Genomic DNA, 20484 nt, shown 5'->3' with positions numbered 1-20484 from the left:
GGCGGGGAGGGAAGCGGCTCCGGGCTCTCCGAAGGAGGCGTCGCCCTTGCGGAGAAGCCGGTGTTCGCGGCGGTGTTGGCTGTGCGCCCCCGTCCGTGGCGTGGCCCCTGCCCCCCCCCACCTGGGCGTAACTGTGTCAGCGCTGCCCCTAAGGCGTTTATCCTAATCCCCGTGTCCTTGGGCCGTAGGGTGCCGAGCAGGGAAGCGGAGGCTGCGGGCGGCAGGTGCGCCGGGACCTCGGGCCACGGTGGAAACACCGAGGGCGTGAGTGGGGCGGCGGGGGATACAGGTCGGGCGTCCCAGCGCCGCGGGTCCTGGTCACACGGCGGCGGGGCGGCCGCGCCCAGGTGCCCCAGGTGTGCACACCTGCCCCAGGTGGGCCTGCGCAGGGGCGGCGGGAGCTGCCCACCCCTGGGGCCGGCGGGGACGCGCGTGTGGGCGAGGGAAGCTTCTCCCCGGGGTGGAGCTCATCCCGGGTGGTCTCGCGGGTGGAAGCAAGCGGGGAGCACCTGCCGGCGTCCTTGGCCCGAGTCACCTTCCTGCCTCTTGCTTGGGACTTTTTTTTTTCTTTTTTTCAAGATTTTATTATCTATCCGTGGGAGATCCAGAGGCGGAGCCCCAGGCAGGAGCCCACGCGGGGCTCGGTCGGGGACCCGGGGTCATGGCCTGGGCCGAGGGCAGCCGCTGCGGCCGGGCCCCCCGTGCCCTGCTCGGGACACCCACGAAGACCCCCCCCCCCCCAGCGGTTCAGAATCTCGGACTCCAGCGGTTGGCTCCGTCCTCGGTCTCCCGCGCATCCCCCATTCCGCGGCTCGGGAGGCTGGTCCGTCCTGAAGCGCATCGCCGTAGGACTTGCTCTGGAACCACTTCTGTCTCCTTCTTTTAGAACTTAACACCTTCGTGAAGTGAAGGCAGCGGCCGCTTAGCTCAGTCCTAACCCACGAGGAGCGGGCGTGCGGGCTGCAGGGAGCGGACCCCACACCCACTCCATGGGGAACCCCAAAGGGCGGCAGGGCCCCAGGGGCAGCGGGCGGCTCCGGGGCTTAGTGTTGGGGACTCCTCGCTCAGTGCTTAAGGCGATTATGTCGGGAGCAGAAGAACGAGCTTATGCTGCCTGCAGTTGTTGGGGAAAATGGCTTAAGTTTCCTAAAAGTGATTTCTTACAACCTCACTTGTTCGCACACGGGCTAAGCATAGCTGTGCGCCGAGGGGTCGCTTCCTGCTGCGACGGGCACGGAGAGGAGTCGGACCTGTGGTGAGATGCGGGCGCAGGGCCCAGATGTGCTAGGGGCAGGGGACGGGGTGCCGCGGGCCGGGAGTGGCCGGGGTCTCTCCCCGTGGGTCTCTCTCTGGGGATATCTCTTCAGGGATTTCTCTCTGCGAATCTCTCTCCGCGGATGTCTCCCGGGAGGTCTCTCTCCCCGGGGGTCTCTCTCTTCCCAGTCTGTCTCTCCGCGGGTCTCTACCCCGGGGTCCCTCTCCAGGTCTCTCCCCCTGCGGGTCTCTCTCTCTCTCTCCCCCTGCGGGTCTCTCTCTCTCTCCCCCTGCGGGTCTCTCTCTCTCTCCCCCTGCGGGTCTCTCTCTCTCTCCCCCTGCGGGTCTCTCTCTCTCTCCCCCTGCGGGTCTCTCTCTCTCTCTCTCCCCCTGCGGGTCTCTCTCTCTCTCCCCCTGCGGGTCTCTCTCTCTCTCCCCCTGCGGGTCTCTCTCTCTCTCTCCCCCTGCGGGTCTCTCTCTCTCTCCCCCTGCGGGTCTCTCTCTCTCTCTCCCCCTGCGGGTCTCTCTCTCTCTCCCCCTACGGGTCTCTCTCTCTCTCCCCCTGCGGGTCTCTCTCTCTCTCCCCCTGCGGGTCTCTCTCTCTCTCCCCCTGCGGGTCTCTCTCTCTCCCCCCCCCGCGGGTCTGTCTTTCTCTCTCCCCCTGCGGGTCTCTCTCTCTCTCCCCTTACAGGTCTCTCTCTCCCTCCCCCTACAGGTCTCTCTCTCCCTCTGCGGGTCTCTCTCCCCGCGGGTCTCTCTCCGAGGGTCCCTCCCCGCGGGTCTCCGGCCCAGGCGGGGGAAGGGGGGTGACGATAGGCTCTGGCCCGCTGAGCTGCCCACAGAGCCCGTGGGTCGGGCTGGCCTCTCTGCCAACCCCGGGCTCTTGGGGGACAGCCGGAGTGGAAGGGCTGGAGGGAGGCCCCAGAGCCCCGACCCCAGCCTCACTCCCGCCATCACTGGAGCAGCCCAGGCGGGGGAGACCCTGCTCGGAGGGTGAGCACAGATGGAAGGAGACGGCTGTGGGAGAAGGGTCCCTGCTGGCGACATCTGCTGCTTCTGCTGCTTGTAACCAGTCTGCTGTTTGTCGGTGAAGGGTTTTTCCACGACACAGGTCCCCACGTGGCTGGGACTGATTAAAAGAGGGTGTACGTACCCTGGCATCCCCCACCCCGACGTGTTGAGCTCTGGTCCCACTGTAATGTGCTATCTTAAGGAGAGTTCGTACACACTGGTTTGTCCTTAATCATTGTGAATATTTGATGTTAATAATCCTGAAATTTAAAAGTGTCTTGGAAAGAAAAGCCAAGTACGTGCTAATAAGGGAGAGAGTTGGAATTGAGATTAGAAGTGCCTGATACCCTGGGTCATTTTCCTTCTCTGTAAAATGGAGCCATTGACCCAGCGTCTCCGGGTGGTCACGACGCAGGAGGTGATCTGTGGAGATTGTGCAGCATAGCGCTCACATCACCTGTTTGTAAGCGCCTTTTGCACAACGTGAGTTACAGACGCACAGGATCGATGAACTCGAACATATTGGTTGGTTCGATTGGTGACATAGGTAACTTTATGTCCCGAGTTTTGGAGGCACAATTTTCCTAAAATTCAACATTTGAAATTGCCCAATTTTAAACCAGTAAAGACAGTAGGACCCTTTTGTGTCCTACCAGTGAAACTTGCATCCTCAATACTCTCTTTTAATCCTTCCTCACAGACTGTCATTCTCCTCATTCAGTTCTGTTTTGTGTTAATTTTTATTGCGTTTCCCCCTCCCTGAAATGCAATAGTCCTGTAGTGTCCTCGTGGAAACATTGTTCCCTTTGTTAGGGCCAAAGAAGTGCCTTTGTCATTCCTTTGAGACATTCTGCAGATGCCATTTTGCAGCTCTGAAAAATATGTCCCCGTCTTCCTTGTGCTGCGTTAGATTGTGCGTGTGTATGGCTTGGTATTTTAATGAAGTCGTAGTGAAAACTTGACATTGATACTTGTCATATGATAACAAAGAAAGGCCCTTTCTTGATCGAATGTAGTGTGTGTTCTCCATCTCTCCAGGGTGTCGTGTGGTCCAAAAGTAGATCCCTCCCGCACGCAGGCCCTCGGATGTTTGATGCTTTTTGACTGACTTTATAGAAAACTGTTAAAACAGCTGATTCTGAACCGGAGCTCTAAGTCTTTTGTTGATACGTATTGCTTTTCAAAGATCTCCTAATTTATATGTTCTTAATAGCATTTTAAGTGCAAGAATGAGCTCTAATTTGCTAAGTGGCCTTAATCCTTGTATTAAGGAGTGGGGACAAAAATCCGTTGGGAAGTTGCCTTGATAAAATCCAGGAAATTCCTTTCATTCTTTTAAATCTAGTTAAAAACCCAACTTTAAAAAAAAAAAAAAAGACCTCTGATGTAACAGTGTCTGAAAGCATGTGCTCTGAGCCTTCAGTAATTTCTTGTATGCAGTGCCAGGCTCAAAGAGGGGTAGTATGAATGTACCTCTGTGTTTTAGGTGAATCTATACCACCTGGCATGGTACCAGTTTATTATAATTTTACTGGGACTTACTCATCCTGTTTTGCACTGCCTTTAAAACCGCTAAAATAGGAATACAGAACTAAAGAGAAAACTTCATATATATATTTTTTTGTTTTAATGGACTTAAAACCTATTTATTTTCTTAATCATAGTAACACATTTTCAGTGAAGAAACTGTAATGGAATAAAATACAAATAAAGCAAAAAATTTCCCATTGTCTACATTTAGGAACAGCCACTATTATCATTTGGGCTGAGCATTTCCTGTCTTTTATCTGCGAATATGTACACATGGGTTAAAACAACAGCCTTATCCTTTTAAACCTTATTTTCCCCCGGCAAAATACGACAAATGTGTCTCTGTAAATTCTTAAGCTGGTAGCCTTAGTTTTGGAAATGTTAATCCACAGGGCGCTCGGTTTATTTACGTGGACTCCCTTGGAAGTTCTCCACTAGTAGGAAGTATGTACCTGTATTGCCTGAAGATGTGTGTGTCAAAAAGGGATAGGCCGATCATTTTGGGTGTTTTTCCAGGATCATAAAAGCGTAACAAGTCTCTATTAGAACTGTTGAGAAGCCTTTAAACATGTAAAGATCTGATCACATCGCCCTGGCTCCTCCTGGACAGCTGGCTCGCTGGTTTTCAGCAAGAGCTGATCCTGCTATTCCCAGGTCCTGTCCTCTGGCGCAGAGGTACATGGGGTGACAGTGTCTGTGTACGTCCAGCCATCAGCTGCACTTGACCAGCCCTGTGTCATGCCGTTGCATCATTTTTTTTTTAAGATCAATATACAACTGGTACAGGACAGATCCTGTTACAATAAACTCAGTGGCAGAAATAAACTCTTAATACCGATATTCCCATAGAGTTGGAGGGGAGGAAGTAGAAGGGAACCCTACCCCAGAGACTGGTGGTTACTGGGTCCCATTTTTTTTCCAGAAGAGGAAAACTATCCTCCTCCCCTCTTCTCATTACTCTGAGGTTCAATGGGGGAGAATATTTACTTTTGATCTATAGATAATACAACAAAAACAATACAGCGATTTTCTTGTTATAACCGTGCTGTTTGGTCAGTTCATTGAGCATTTATTGAAGTCTGTTGTCCTGGTATGGTTAGTATGGAATTATGGGGGATAATGAGGAGACACCGAGGGATTGAGAAGGAGGCCAGGACATCAGCCCAATCACGGCTGAACCCAGATGTTCGAATAGAACTAGTTAAAATCCTTAGACTAAGGTTGACTCCAGTGGGAGGAAAAGGTCAGGGAGATGGTGACAAAGGGAAGGTGAGCGTGGATGCTGCGTTGTTAGAAGTGCTGCATTTCATCCCTTTGTCAGATACGTACGTGTGTGCGCACACCTTTCCGTACCTCCGAGTACAGTATATAAATGTGTGTGTCTCCTCTCAGTGCAGCTTCTGTAGCCGCAATCACAGGTCCTTGCCTCACCGACGGCAGACTGAAGTCCTGTGACCTGCTGCGTCTGTATGCAGGGTCTTCGTCCACCGATGGTGTGCATTCTTCTGGTTCCATGTCCATTGGGCTGTAGGTCAGTGCTCCGCCCGTTGTTCATGTTTCCCCCAGGACCGTGCTTTGCCTTGTTCTGTCCCACTGAGTAGCCATAGGTCACGTTCTCTAGGTCATCGTTGTGTGGACCATGGGGTGGATGATTAGAGAAGTTACAGCAGCGACTGCTCGAGGTAGAAGTTATCTTTGCAGTGTGGTCCTATTCAGGTCTCCCTGCCCCCTGGCTCTGTGCAGCTGGAGGACTGGAGGACTGCCGTCGCCCACCTCGTGTGTCAGGGCTACTGGGGGGGGGGGCGGGTGTTACTCTTAGCCCGTTTTACTCTGACGTTACTGTTCTTGGCACCCTGCTTACTCTGCTGCTGGGTACTATTGGAAGCAAGGCTCCTTGCTGCTTGCTTTGCCATCTGCCGGACTTCTCTTCACGGCCTTGCGATCGATGAGCGTGTGCACGCACGTGTGCCGTAAACCACCAAATAACCTGATTGGGCTCCCCCCAACCCCAGATTTTATTCAGTGTATCCTGTGGCTTAAAAATCAGTAAAAGGCTATTGTTAGGTTAATCACAAACTGCTTATTTTTAACCTTATACCTGGAAACTTGGGTTGGATATTTTTTTTCTTCCAAGTATAGACACGGGAAGTGGACAGTCTAGACGGGGGAGAGTCAGCATTAATGAGGACACGGAAGCATGAAAATTTATTTTGTGTTGAGGAGGCTGGTATGGCTGAAGGTCGGGGGATGGGAAGCAGAAGATAAGCTGAAGATCTGGAGCAGAGCCCACAAGTGCTCAACTTAAAGCTTCTACTGAGGAGTTTGGTCTTCATTCTCCCCGTGGAGCCACTGGAAGCCTTTAAAAATTATTATTATTTTTTATTTTGAAGAAAGAGACTTAATTACAGATATCTGTGTTTTGGAAATATTACATGCCACATTTTATGGAGAATACCTGTTTACCTTGGGTATCTGTCCTGGTGATTTATTTTTTTATTTTTTTACTGTTGGCTAAAGGAGCCTGCCCAAGGAAGCCTCATTTTGTATTTCTATACAGTAAAACCTGGTGCTATGAATTTTACATTGGGTACTACTTATTATAAAGGTGATTGGGATCAAATATTTGATTGTAATAGTAAATCTTGTTGCCAATTAAGTACATTGTGTTTACTACAGAATAATAATCTGAAGCTAGGGAGTATGACTTTAGGAATTTGTTGCACTTTATTATGAGGCAAACTAGAACTCCCTCTTCCTGTGTTCCAGGCTGAGGACTCAAAGGTGAATAAGCCTGAGCTGCTGGTAAGTTCACAGTAAGACTTAACTGATACTAAAAATTCAAAAATGATCATTTCAGCCTTAGAGGTACATTCAGACAAAGGACAACCGAGTGAGCTTGGATGAAGAGCGAGGAAAAGCTCTGGAGTGATTGCTGCAGCGAGTCCTAAATTTTAGTGTGTTCCTGGGGTTTTGTCCGTGGCTGCACACTCCGTGGACGTGGTCCGTTACGTGTGCATCACGCGATGTTTGGTACCTTACTGTACGCCAAGCACCGTGTAAGCGGTGGGGTGTGGGTGCGAGATGATCGTCTTTCCTCTTTAGAGTCTGATTGCTCGCATGGAGCGAAGAGAACAGAGACATTTTGGGATCTACAAATGGCCCCACAGAACTGTGGGTAAATACATTTTTCTTACTGAACCATTTTGCTTACTATTCAGTGGACTCTTACTGTGCATCAGCTGTGTGAGGGGGGAATGGTTTTATAAATCACCTTCTTAATAGTTCTACAACTATTTGTTGAATGAACTAATGTATCCTTTGTGCAAGAATAGGTTTTTATAGATTGGTATTTAAAGAACATTTGCATCATTTTCTACTGATTATCCCTTCATGGAAACAATACTTTTTCTTTTTTCCTTTTTTTTTTCCCCCTTGAATTGAAATTCCAGGAAGTATCACTGTCTCAGGTTTCTGTCCAAGCACTTTTCCGAAGCCAATGGGTGGGTGTATGTTTAGATCCAAGAGAAACAAATTACAACCATGGATGTGAACTTTTCAGTCTCCTCAAACTAAAAGCTCAAAAAAAAATATTTTTTACTTTTCTTTTGCAAAGACCATCTTTTCCTAAAGTGGGATAAAACAGATAACATGCTATAGGATCGTCACCATGTTGTTCCCACCTTTCCTAGTGATTAGCACAACTCACAATGTTCACTGAGAACTTTATTTCAGAGTTTAAAAAAATGATGGAAGTGTATGTGTGGTAAAGTTCAAATAACCTCGTGCATTGCTGTTGTCAGCATTCTGGGAGTCAGATACTACAGCTTTAGATTTATGAAGGAAGGCAAAATGGATACTCAAGAGCTTTCTGTTTTAGGAGACGTAAATTAGACGTTTGAAAGTATCTTAGCTTAAATTTATCAAGTAGGAATGCAGTGGGGAAGAGGTGGCGAAGCTTTGTTCACTGCGAAGACCCTGTGGGTGCCCACCTGGTGGCAGAGTTCCCAAGGCCCCGTCCCCCACCACGTGACTGTCCTCGTATTTTATGTCGTGTGAGAAAGGACACAGCCATGGAAGTGCACATTTCTACCTTGGTAGAAGAGTAACGAGGAAATAGGAGTAGGAATGTGGTATTACCCCCATGAAGTTGACCTATTCTTGACCGTTTAGTCATTAAAATTTGTGATTAGGTTTGAGAACCTTCAGGACACTTATTACAGACACTAAGCATGGCATATGGACCACACTTATTAATATTCTGAGTTTTTTGGGGCACCCGGGGGGCTCACTGGTTGAGTGTCTGCCTTCAGCCCAGGGCTAACCCCGGGGTCCTGGGATCGAGTCCCGCGTCGGGTTCCCTGCATGGAGCCTGCTTCTCCCTCTGCCTGTGTCTCTCCCTTTCTCTCTGTGTGTCTCTCAGGAATAAATAAATAAAATCTTAAAAAGTATTACGGGGTTTCTTCCTAGACTTTTTCTCCTCAGTCTTGCAGTAAACAGCCTCTCATTTCTGTGGTCTAGTGCCGTCTCTTTGCTTTGCTGTCACGATTTTGTACATCACAGTTTGCTTCCTTGTAGCATTTCTTATTCCTGGTCCTAACATTTAAAGTAGACTTTTTCTACATAGCATAGATTGGGTCTTATTTTTTTGCAATCTGATAATCTGTCTTGATGTGTTTAGATCATTTATATTTAATCTAATTATTGGTGTTTTGGGGACCATGTTGCTATTTATTTTGTCCTGTCCTTTTTCTGTCTTCTTCTGAATTATTTTTTTATTTCATTTTTATCTAATGGCTTATTCTGTTCTATATACCCCTTTTTCTGTTGTTACTCAATTTAAATTGGGTTTATTAATGGTCTCCAAACCTTTTACTTTAACTGTTTCAGTGAATGGTTTTGTGTCTAATTAACTGCTTTTTTATCTTTTCTTTCCTTCTCTCTCAACTCTAATGTGTCACCAGAGTCTTACCATTTTCCTAGTTAAATTATTTCTTGAATTTATCCACCTCATTCCTCTGACACTTTCCATATTGGGATATGGTGGCTTGCGTAAAGCTCAGCTCTCTCAAGGTCCATTTGTAACCTTGGTAGCCAAAGAAACGAAGTCTCAACTTTGGCAAAAAACTGACAAACCATTTATTTTTACTTTGCTCTCTTGAAAAACAAGTGATCTCCTAAGAACAGCTAACAAAAGTCCTCTTTATCAGTTTATAAATTTTTCTGATACTTTCTCATCACAGTATGGAGCAGCCCTCGGACTCCTCCTTAAACCAACCTCTTCCCAGACCATAAACACCAACACCTTCAGTTTTAACTTGAGTCTCTCCTGTGTTCTTTATGGATCTATTTTCTCTGGTAACTCAGCCCATCCCATGATGAACGGGTTAAATTGCTTTCAAAATTCAAGTTACAGTAGCAGAATTCACTTCGGAAGAGTGGGAGTGGAGAATGTGACTGCCTGTTAATATTTCGTTTAAAGACAATGTAGCCACCGTGTCTTGTCTGCATAAATATGTCATGATCTGTCTGGTTTTCCAGCTTTTCCTGGCTTTTATTTAATCCGTTGTTTAAAACGATCACCCTGACTGCAATATAAAGTTTCTTAGTTTTGTGCATAAGATCCTTTTATAATACCATTTGGCTTTTCAGAAGAAGCCCAAATTTTTAAAAGATTCTATTTATTTGAGAGCGAGAGAGCGAGCACAGGCATGGGAGGGGAAGGGGGAGAGAATCTAAAGCAGACTCCATGCTGCGTGCAGAGCCTGACGTGGGGCTTGATGCCACGAGAGAGACCATGACCTGAACGAAACCAAGAGTCGATGCTTAACCCCCTGAGCCGCCCAGGCGCCCCACCTGGACTTTTTAATGTAGCTTTCACTCTGTAAGGTTCCTCTGTTCTGGGTTTCAGCATCCTAATCTGCTTCCCCTGCTCATCTGTCCAGGTCCTCTCCTCTCTAGACCTGCATACATGTTGCGACTCATACTCGACTCTCGGGTCTTGACGTAGACATAACTTCCTTTGAGCAGCCCGTCTTGTACTGGGCCCCCTCCTCCCTGTTAGATGGACTTACTGAAGAAGCCCACCTCCACCCCGCTTGACTCCCTGCCTGCCTTTCTGCTGCACAAAGGCCGTGACCACGTCTGTGTCCCTGACGGTCTGGCACCTGATGGGCTGTCTCTCAATAGGTATTTGCTGAGTGAACAAATGATCCCTGGATGATCTGATACGTCCTTAGTGCTTCTCTTGCCTTGCAGAGCTCGTGAGTGGCCCGTGTCCCTGTGGTGCATTAGTCTGATGCTGTGGCTTCTGATTATTTTCTCATTAAAACCACACAGGTGACTCTACCTGCCTGGGAGGGTAGATTCCATCTACCGTGTTTAGTTCCTATGGTACCTGACCTCTGTTCTTGTCACACAGACTTCTATCTAGTTCTAGCCCCTTTTGATGCCCTGCTAGTCAAATAATCCTAAAAAAATTTTTTTTTGAGGAAATCCTGGCTTCTAAGATGCTTTTTTTTTGTTGTTGTTCTCTATTGCCCAAACTTTTAAGAATAGTCGCTTCTTGGAAGTAAGGTAAAAAGTTAATAGTAGGAACAAATGCTAGAATTAGGATAATTTTCTCTCCTGTCCTGGGGTGAATCCCTAATCATCATTCCTTTCCTTAATTTCTGTAATTCTGTCCAAGAACTTCAGTATCATGTCATCATGTTGTTAAACCCTGAGAGTCTAAAGGGTCTGAAATCTTGCAGCCTTTCCTAGTCTTCTGGACTTCAAAGTTTGGTATTATTTTTTAGTTCTGCCTTTATCCATTATCCAGCGGGGGCTTGATGCCAGAACCCCAAGACCATGACCTGAGCTGAAACCAAGGTTGGATGCGTAACTGACTGGGCCACCCAGCTGCCCCCCAGGAGCCTTCTTATGTAGCCGTACACTTGCACCAACCCTGCTTTTACTGCCTCTCCATTCCAACTCGGGGTCCTCAAAATTATATTTCTTGAGCGACAGTTGTCATCATTGTGCTCTGCCACAGTCCAGTGTGGAGGGGATCGGCACGGGCACATGCTGCTGGTAGGATTCGCGTAGCGGCCACTTGGACAAGTTTGTCGGTTTCTGAAAACCTGAACGTGGAACTTGTATCTGCCTGGCTGCTCTGCCCTTAGGTACAGGCCAAGAGAAATGAAAGCCTATGTCCACACCAAAGTTTGGATGCCGATGTTCACAGCAGCAGGATTTATGATTTATGATAGCCAGAAAGTAGCAACAATACAAATGTCCATCAAGTGATGAGTTGATAAACAAAATGTGGTAGAGCCATAAAATACAGTCACTTGGCCGTGTGAAGGAATGAAGAGCTGATGCGTGCTACAACATGAATGTACCTTGAAAATGCTACACCAAATAAAAAAAAAAGGTACTAAAAACCATATATGGCAGGATTCCTTTTATGGAAAATGTCCAGAATTGTGAAATTTATAGGGACGCAAAGTAGATTTGTGGTTGTCTAGGGCTGAGAGTTTTAGGGAATGATGGCTAAAGGGTTTGAGGTTTCTCTCTCTCTCTCTCTTTTTTTAATGTAAAAACAAAATCACTTAAAAGTCACCGTTTTAAGTATGTTAAAGTGGTTATTATATTCAAATGATCTGCAGTTGTTACCGTCCTCTCAATGTTTTCCCTGTATACCTTAAGCAGTTACTACCCAGTCCTCCTTCCCCACGTCACCTTCTGCACCTGCTGTTTCATTTTATGTTCCTGATAGCAGTGTAGGAGGGTTCTGATTTCTCTGCAAACACTTGGTGGCTTTTTATTTTCCACTAGTCATTTTAGTAGATTGAAGAGCTATTTCGATGTGGTCTTATTTCCATTTTCTAATGACTAATGATGTTGAGCATCTTTTCCTGTGATGATTAGCCATTTTTACATTTTCTTTGGAGAACTATTTATTCAGGTCCTTTACTCCTTTTAAAATTGGATTGTCATTTTGTTGAATTGTAAGGATGTTTTATACATTCTGCACACCGGGTACACATGCTGAGCGTGGTGCACAAGCACGTTCTCTCATTCTTTGGGTTGTTTCTTTGTTTTCTTGATAGTGTCTTGTGACTCACAAACGTTCTTAATTTTGCTGAAGTCCAATTCATTTCTTCTTTTGTTGCTTGTGTTTTAGGTGTTCTGTTTAAGACTATGTCGTGAAGTCCAAAGTCATGAAGATTTATACTCCTTCAAAGAGTTTTATAGTTTTAGCTGTATATTTTAAGTCTTTGGTCCATTTTGAGTTAATTATTTTATATGGTGTGACGTAGGGGTTCAGAGTCATTCTTTTGTATGTGGATAGCCAGTTGCCCCAGTACAATTTGTCGAAAAGACTATTCCTTCCCCATTGTTACGAACTTGGCGCCTTTGCCGAATTCTGCTGGTTATAGATGTATGGGTCTGTTTCTGGACTCTCAAGTCTGTTCTGATCTGTATAGCTGCTCTTATGCCGGTACCACTGTTTTGATTACTCTAGCTTTGTTAAAAATTTGAAATCAGGAAGGGTGAATCCTTCTACTTTGTTCATCTGTGGCATGATGGGTTCAGTTATCTGTGGTCCCTTACAATTCCATATGAATTTTAGGATTAGCCTGTTTCTGCAGAAAAGGCACTTAGAATTTTAAAGGGATTGCAGTGAATCTTTCACTTTGGGGATTATTGCCATCTTAACACTATGAAGTCTTTGCATGAGTATGGATTTATGTTGTCTGTGATTTTTTTTTTTTTGGAACAATGTTTTGTATTTTTCAGTATACAAGTCTTATTCTTCCTTGGTTAAATCTATTCCTTTGTATTCCTTTTGATGCTAAGAGAATTATATTTTGGATTGTTTACATATAGAAATGCAACTGAATATGTATATTGATCTTCTGTCCTGCAATTTTGCTGAACTTCATTAGCTTTTTTTTTTGGGGGGGGGCGGGGGGATTCTTTAGGTTTTTTTTTTATTTTTATTTTTTTGTTTTTATTTTTTTGGATTTTTTTTTTGAAGATTTAGGACTTTATTTTTTTTAATATTTTATTTATTTATTCATGAGAGAGACAGAGAGACAGAGACACAGGCAGAGGGAAAAGCAGGCTCCATCCAGGGAGCCCGACATGGGACTCGATCCCAGGACTCCAGGATCACGCCTTGGGCTGAAGGCAAGGTGCTCAACCCCTGAGCCACCCATGCGTCCCATGGTTTTTAATCTAACAATCATGCCATCTGCAAATAGAGGTCATCTACTTTTTCCTTATCCACTTGGATGCTTTTTATTTATTTTTCTTGCCTAATTACACTGGCTTTAAGTATAATGTTGAATAGAGGTGGTGAGAGGGGACATCTGTGTTCCCAATCTTAGTGGGGGAAGCTTTTAGTCTTTTACCATTTAGGTGTGAGGTGTATTTTTGTAGATGCCCTTTATCCCATTGAGGAAGTTCCTCTCATTTTAGGTTGTTGAATGTTTTATCATGAAAGGATGCTGGATTTTGTCAAATGCTTTTTCTATTGAGATATTCTTGTATTTTTCTCTTATTAACATGATTACTGATTGAATTTTGTGTGTTGAATCATGCTTCTATTCCTGGAATAATTTCCACTTGGTCATGGTGTAAGTGCCTTTTAATATCTTGCTGGATTTAGTTTACCAGTATTTTTTTTTTAAGATTTTATTTATTTATTCATTCATGAGAGATGCGGAGAGATGCGGAGACAGAGGCAGAGGGAGAAGCAGGCTCCCTGCAGGAGCCTGTTGGGGGACTCTATCCCTGGACCCCGGGGTCACGCCCTGAGTCAAGGGCAGATGCTTAGCTGCTGAGCCATGCAGGCATCCCAGTTTACCAGTATTTTGTGGAGGGCTGTTTGCTTCTGTATTCATTAGGGATTGCCTCATTTTTTTTTTTTCCAGCGATATCTTTGTTTGGCTTTGGTATCTGGCCTCATAGAATGAGTTAAGAAGTTTGGGGTTCCTTTTTGGGTTGAAGAAAATGTCCTAAGATAGTTTGTGGTGATGGTTGCACAACTGACTATACTAAGAATCACTGAATTGTACACTTACAGTGAATGACTTGTGTGGGAGCTCAGTAAAGCTGTTCCTAAAATAAAGCAAAACAACCCCCCCCCCCAACTTTAGGAGGGCTAACCTTTCTTCTTTACCTCAGAGTCCTTATCCTGGACTTCACAGCCCTGAACAATCTTTCCGACTATCCTGTTTCAGCATGTATGTAACTGATCCAGGGATGATGGTGAACCCACTGCCCCACTCACCACACCAGCTCCCCCAGACCCAGAATGTCTCGTGCATCTTGCTGCTGCACCCTGAGGACTTTTTCCACCTACTTTGTATGCCCCTGTTCCTCTTTTCTACCAATGAGAACCCACCATTCTTGCAAAGTTTTGTTCAACTTTCTTCTGTTTACCACTCTAGCCTGCAGTTACCCATTAGTCCCAAACCCACAATTTAGTGGGATAGAATATTTGAAATCAGAACTGTTCTGGGATATCTGGTCTATGTGTAGTACCTATGGACATGTGCTTTTTTTTTAATGCATTTACAGTTAACTCACAAGTTTATAGGGTTGGCTTTTTATTTACATCGCTCTCATCTCCCCAAACGGCTCTCCGTGCTCTGTAGAAGGCATGGTGTGGCATATATCTAGCTATTAACCTTATATGCCAGGTAAGTATCTGTTGACGTATACGTATGTGTTTGGAAAATACTTTCCATTGTGTTTTGCAGTTTTCCTTATGTATCTCTAAAAGATATTTTTGAGAAAATGTATGGCCTAGAGTAGAAGCAGTTGAGTAAAGTCCTTATGTATAAGTTCACATGCGAGTGTGACGCATGGGTAGGTGAGATTTACACGTAAAAGGCTGAGTTTTGTTGTTGGGTGAAGTGTAACTGGGTGGTTGCAGAAGTGTCATGGTGTAATGCCAAGGATGTATTTCAAATAAAATAGCATTGGATTCAAATCTTGGGTATCTATCTCCTGCTAACTCTAGGACTGGTGGTCACTGTGCTATTTTGCATCCCATGCTTATTAAGGGAAGGTATTTCATTTCTCTGAGGCTCATTTTGTTCATGTATAAAATGAATGTGAGGGCAGCCCAGGTGGCTCATCCGTATAGCGCTGCCTTCAGCCCAGGGTGTGATCCTGGAGACAGGGGATTGAGTCCCAGGTCGGGCTCCCAGCATGGAGCCTGCTTCTCCCTCTGCCTCTCTCCCTCTGTCTCTCTGTCTCTAATAAATAAATTAAAAATCTTTAAAAAAATGAACTTGATAATACTTTCTGTGCAGAGATGTTTTGAGGCTTAAGTCTGGGCATTTGTAAAGCATTCTGCATGTGCTTGCTCACAAAAGAGGCAGGCCTATTGCTACTAGTAAAATATTTTGTTTACTTCAAAACAATGGCACTAACAAAAGATTTTGAAAGCATGTCTAAAATTTAGGCAGAGAAATTCGCTTATCTTGGGGCCTCAGAATATTGAATTCTTTGCTTTACATTTTGACACAAAGTTTTCAGTGTTCTTTTTCTAGAATTTAGATAATTTTCCAAGTAAGTCCTTTGTTAGTAATCACTTTCTTTTGCTATCTTGTCTCTTTCTGTTCAAAATGAGTTATTGTCAAAGAAGTAACAGAATTATACCTCCTTTGTCATTAGTTTCCCCTTGTGAAGGATTTAAGGGTATCTGCAGTTGTGGTTAACAAGTGATATACGCAAGCCTTAGGTTTTGATGTTTCTGGAATGACGTTTAGAAAGGCTGATTTTCTTTTTTCTTTTCTTTTCTCTTCTTTTTTCTCTTCTTTTCTCCTTTTCTCTTCTTTTCTCTTCTCTTCTTTTCTTTTCTTTCCTTTTTTCTTTTCTTTCTTCTTCTTCTTTTTTTTTTTTTAAAGTAGGCTCCATGCCCAGCATGGAGCCCTTTGTGGGGCTTGAATCATGACTGTGATTTAAGACCTGAGTGGAGATCAAGGGTTGGACACTTAAATGACAGAGCCACCCAGGCGCCCCAAAAGGCTGATATTTTGTTGGAAGCCATGATAGAAATGAATTAGAGAAGTGGTTATTGGTTTTTATCTTGGCTGCAGAAGTATTTGTAGAAGAGTATTTGTTGGTGTTGCTATAGAAACATAGTCAAAACTACAGCAGGGAAAGCATGACAAATAAACCTTTGACGTGCTTACCTTCATTGTTGTAGGTTATTCCTAACTGATTTTAAAACATCTTTGTCAGTCTTAGCTGTCATAAATAACCAGATATAGCATAAGTTCAAAATACATCAGGATTGAGAATACTAAGTCATCTTAATTTTTTTGGTCACTAACTTCTTAAGAGTGTTGGCGAAAAAAAGTATCCTGCTAATCCATCCAAATTTCCTGTTTGTGATGCTGATGGACTGTAATTCAAAAAATATGTATCTCCTTGTATTCTTAGGATAGTTTTGGTTCACTTGGGGATTTTTCTTAATGAAAACCATATAGTAGTCACTATTTTCAAGTTTTATTTAGATTTCCTTATACAAACCTATTGTGAAGGCATCCTGTCCACGCTGTCCATTTCAGGTTTTTAATGAAGCTACGGTTTGGATGAGGAGAGAGGAGTTCCGCGGAGCAGTTGGTAGGGGAAAATAGCTCTGCTTCGGGCTTTTATGGACTCCCTTGCTCAAGGGAAGGACTGCTATTGAGTCCGTTACAACTTCAGTGGAAGATGTGTTGCAGCTGTGCCTTTCTGGTTCCGTTCCAGAGATAGTATTTGTGTGCACTGTCAGAATGTCTTAAAGGCCCACCCTGGAAAGGATTCAACTCTATAAAAGGAGTTTTGTTTTATAACCTTTCACATACTCTTACAGGGTTCTGGTGGTGACGGTGGTCTTTATTGTCTTGTCTTTTAAATCGGCATTTTATTGAGACACAGGCTTCACAGTCTGAGAATAGGAATTACAGTTATAGTTATTGTATCTTGTAAAATCCATTTAGCCAGATCCTTGGCACACGCTGCAATGACAGCAGCGCTCTCCAGACCTTGTGACTTCAGTGAGTTGTTCAGCTTCTCTGCGGCTGCTAAACCGGGGCGAAGGTGGCACTTACTGGATATGGTCTTTCTGGGCAGTTTACTGCTTTCGACGTACAAAGTTAATGTATTAGAAGGTTCTCCGAGGAATCTCAAACAAAGCTTTTAAAATGCCCGTAACTGGGAATCCTGGGTGGCGCAGCGGTTTGGCGCCTGCCTTTGGCCCAGGGCGCGATCCTGGAGACCGGGATCGAATCCCATGTCGGGCTCCCGGTGCATGGAGCCTGCTTCTCCCTCTGCCTGTGTCTCTGCCTCTCTCTCTCTGTGTGTGTGACTATCATAAATTTAAAAAAAAAAATTAAAAAAAAATGCCCGTAACTTAATGTTGGAAATAGTTCAGTTTAACCTGTTTTGAATTCTGTGTTGACGAATGCTAAGAGAATTCTCATTGGCTATATTCTAGGGGACTGGCCATATTTTCTCCAAAATTTTCCCTTTCTCCTCAGTTTTTCTTTTCTTTTTTAAGCTCCTCAGAGGTTTCCGGGCACCTGGATGGCTCAGCACTTAAGTATCTGGCTCCGGTCTGGGCTCAGGTCTTGGCTCAGGTTGTAGGTTCAAGCCCCACTGTGGGTGGGGAGCCGGCCTGCGAGGCCCCAGTGGGATGGGAGCCGCGTGGAGGCGGAACCCGCTTCAGTGGCCCGGGCCCTTGCCCCAGGCGCGCGTGTTCTAGCCCCACGGGCCCTGGATCGCGGTGAGGCACGTGCCCCCCAGCCTGGGCCTCTGCCTGCCTGTGCCCCGTGGAGAGGCCCTGGGAGGCTTGGCCCACACCTTGCGGCCCAGGCCTCCGCTGCACCGCGCACCCGCCCTGGGGTCCTGGGCGCCCACCGCTTGGCGGGGCTGCCTTAAGCTGTCCTGCCCCGCGGGTCACCTGCCCTGCGGGTCACCCACCCCGCCCCGTGGGTCACCTGCCCTGCCCTGCGGGTCACCTGCCCCGCCCTCCCCTCCCCTCCCCCAGCCAGCCCTCCGCTGAGCCCCAGGGCCCCTGGGCGGCTCCCCCCGGCGGCTCCCCCGGGGCTTGCTCAGGGTTTCCTTGCTCGGCGTCGCCCGGGGCTCCACGTGCCCCCTGACCCGGCAGCGCCCTGGGCCTGGCAGCGCGCCCAACCCCCACGCCCGCCTCCTGTGCCCCGGCGGCGCCGGGTGAGCTCAAGCCTCCGGAAGCCCAGCACGTGGCCTCCGCACCCCCACGACGCACCTGGTCACCAAGTCCTGGCCTTTTAACCTCGAAACACTGACCCGCCCCTTCGGCGTCTCCGCGGCCATTGGTGTGGACGCTGCCGCCCCGACCCGCTTCTGGTTGCGGTGCATGTTCTCCGGGGCGCCGAGGTCCTCCCGGGACGCGGCGAGTGTCCGCCCGGCGGGGCGGCGGAGACATCCACACTGAGGGCCACTGCTCGCTGGCGGCCCCCCATGTGCCCCCCCCCCCGTGTCCGGGGCCCTTATCTCGGGGCTGGCCCTTCACTCCGTTCCACGGGCAGGGCCAGGAAGCCCCCCTCAGCCTTGAAGGTCAGCGCAGCGTCGCGGTGGGAAGCGTCCTTGCTGTCTGTCGCCGTCGAGCTCCTCTTGCTCCGTAGCCCTGACTGAAATGCCTTCCCCTGCACTGCTGGCGCGGAGACTCAGCCGGGTGTGTGACCCCAGCCGCTCTCCGGAGGCAGCAACTCCTCACCAAATGAACGGACTTTAGCAGAACCCCCCCCCCCCCCCCCCCCCCCCCCGCCCAAGGTACAGAGCCGAAGTCAGCACGTCCTAGGCGAGGCTAACTACTGGTGAGGACTCCGGCGGCCGCTGGGCCTCCTCCTGCTTGGGGTGGGCACGGGCTGTGGCCAAGGGCTCCCGAGCACCTGCCGTGGGGTTTTCTTCCGTGATTCACCTTGGGGGAGCGAGGCTGCACAGGCGAAGCTGCGGAGTGGAGCCCCAGTTTCAAATGACAGAGCTCCCAAAGCTGTAAGGTTCTGGAAGTAACCTGGTGCCCAGATGAGTGCCCAAGCCATGCGTGAGGCCTGTGTCACACAGAAGGGGACGGGGCAGGAGGGGAGGCCCGCTTGGGCATCATCCCTCCCAGGGCACGACCCGCAGCTGTACGCTGCTTGTTTGCCTGGCTCGTCCTGGTACAAGTGGTGTCTGACTGGGCACAACAGGACTGTTGGTAAGAGGCTTGTATGACCTCTCTGCTATGTATATTAGTTTTTAAAAGATTATTTATTTGAGACACAGAGGCAGAGACAGAGGCCGAGGGAGAAGCAGGCTCCATGCAGGGAGCCCAGTGTAGGACTTGATCCCAGGACTCCAGGGTCATGAGCCGAAGGCAGATGCTCCACCGCTGAGCCCCCCCCCCCCCCCGGGCGTCCCTACCACTTATGTTCTAGCGGGGTCTCTTGGAAACAGTGGTGCCGCTGGAAAGGAAGGGAAAGAAGAGAAGTTTCAGAGAGTGAATTAAGGTGGAGAAACAGTTTTCCTTCCACAAGTTGAGGGGAAAAAATAGATAAGATGGAATTGGTAAGAGATGACTACATGTTCATGTTTAATTTTTTTTTTTAATAAACGTACCGGCATGTTTAGCCATTTTTAGGAGAAAGCCTAGATGAATTTTTGGACCATTGGAATTCTATATCTGTTAGTCACTTGCATTGGTTCAGCATTTTGACTTTAGCAATGGTTCCTGTGGTGATTCTCCCGTGATCCTCGCAACAACCCCGGGATGTAGGCAAGTGGTCTGCTGGGACCTTCCTCTTACCGGGTTGGCACCAGCAAGGTGGTAGTGTGTCGTGGTGACGTATGTCAGACTCTTTGATTATGAATTTAATGTTCTTTCAGATGGCGAAGAGTACGTGATTTCTTGGCAATGGCCTTTTTATTTTTTGAAACCTTCTTTTTTGGGGAATGGAAGGTTTAGGGCTTTTCTTGGGCCCAGAGTGTGGGGGCAGAGCTGGGGGAACATTGAGGCCTACCAGGTGCCTGCTCTCCGGGCTCCTGGTTTCTTCCTGCCACTGGGGAGCCCAGCCGGGGCCTCTGGGGCCTGCTCTCTCCATCCTAGGGCTCTGCTCTTTCCTCCTCATGCAGCCAGGTAACCCATGTGGGGAAAGGCCTGGTATTATTTTCTGGTGACCTGCAGCCTGGGCTCTGCTGCAGACTAACTGCGTAGCCCGGACAAGTCCTCGACTCGTGGGCTTCAGCTTCCACGTCTGTGAAAGGCAAGGGCTACAGGTACACAGACACCGAGGTCTCTTCTGGCTCTGAATTCTTAATTCTGTAAGCACCCCACTGTACTCGGCCAGATGTAGGGTGTTTCGCAGGTGCTAGCAAGGTCTTTGTTTCTGCTTTTTATGCAACAGGCTTTTTGATGGGTGCTTTTATTTGAACACCTATGGCAAAGGGGGTGTCGTTGCCATGTTATTCGCAGTAGCATTTGTTCCTTTAAAATGGTACCAATGAGCCTAGACATCGTAAGCCTGTGATTCCTTCCTTGGCCTCCTCAAGGAGTCCTCTTTGCTGTGGCCTTCCTGTCCCTCTGCCATAGCCCTTGTTACCCGTGGTAGGATTACTTACGCATCCGCCTTCCCTGCCAAACTGGTGAGTTCCCTGAGGGCTGGAATGGGGAAGAAGGCCTTAGTG

General features: G+C 47.3%; 2 protein-coding genes across 12 annotated transcripts in view; one reads left to right on the top strand and one right to left on the bottom strand.

The window, feature by feature from the left end:
* LOC129499985 (collagen alpha-1(I) chain-like) overlaps nucleotides 1–18180 on the bottom strand; it is a 68581-nt gene extending 50401 nt beyond the window's left edge. Inside the window, exon 1 of the mRNA XM_055310146.1 lies at nucleotides 18068–18180. Coding sequence (XP_055166121.1) covers nucleotides 18068–18180 — 113 coding nt within the window. The remainder of the gene's footprint in view (nucleotides 1–18067) is intronic.
* Nucleotides 1–20484, top strand: part of EPB41L2 (erythrocyte membrane protein band 4.1 like 2) — a 205546-nt gene that overhangs the window by 50003 nt on the left and 135059 nt on the right. The window lies entirely within an intron of this gene.

This window comes from Nyctereutes procyonoides, unplaced genomic scaffold (genome assembly GCF_905146905.1).
Source record: "Nyctereutes procyonoides isolate TBG_1078 unplaced genomic scaffold, NYPRO_anot_genome, whole genome shotgun sequence".
NCBI lineage: Eukaryota > Metazoa > Chordata > Mammalia > Carnivora > Canidae > Nyctereutes > Nyctereutes procyonoides.
This window is presented reverse-complemented; position numbering and strand designations above follow the sequence as displayed.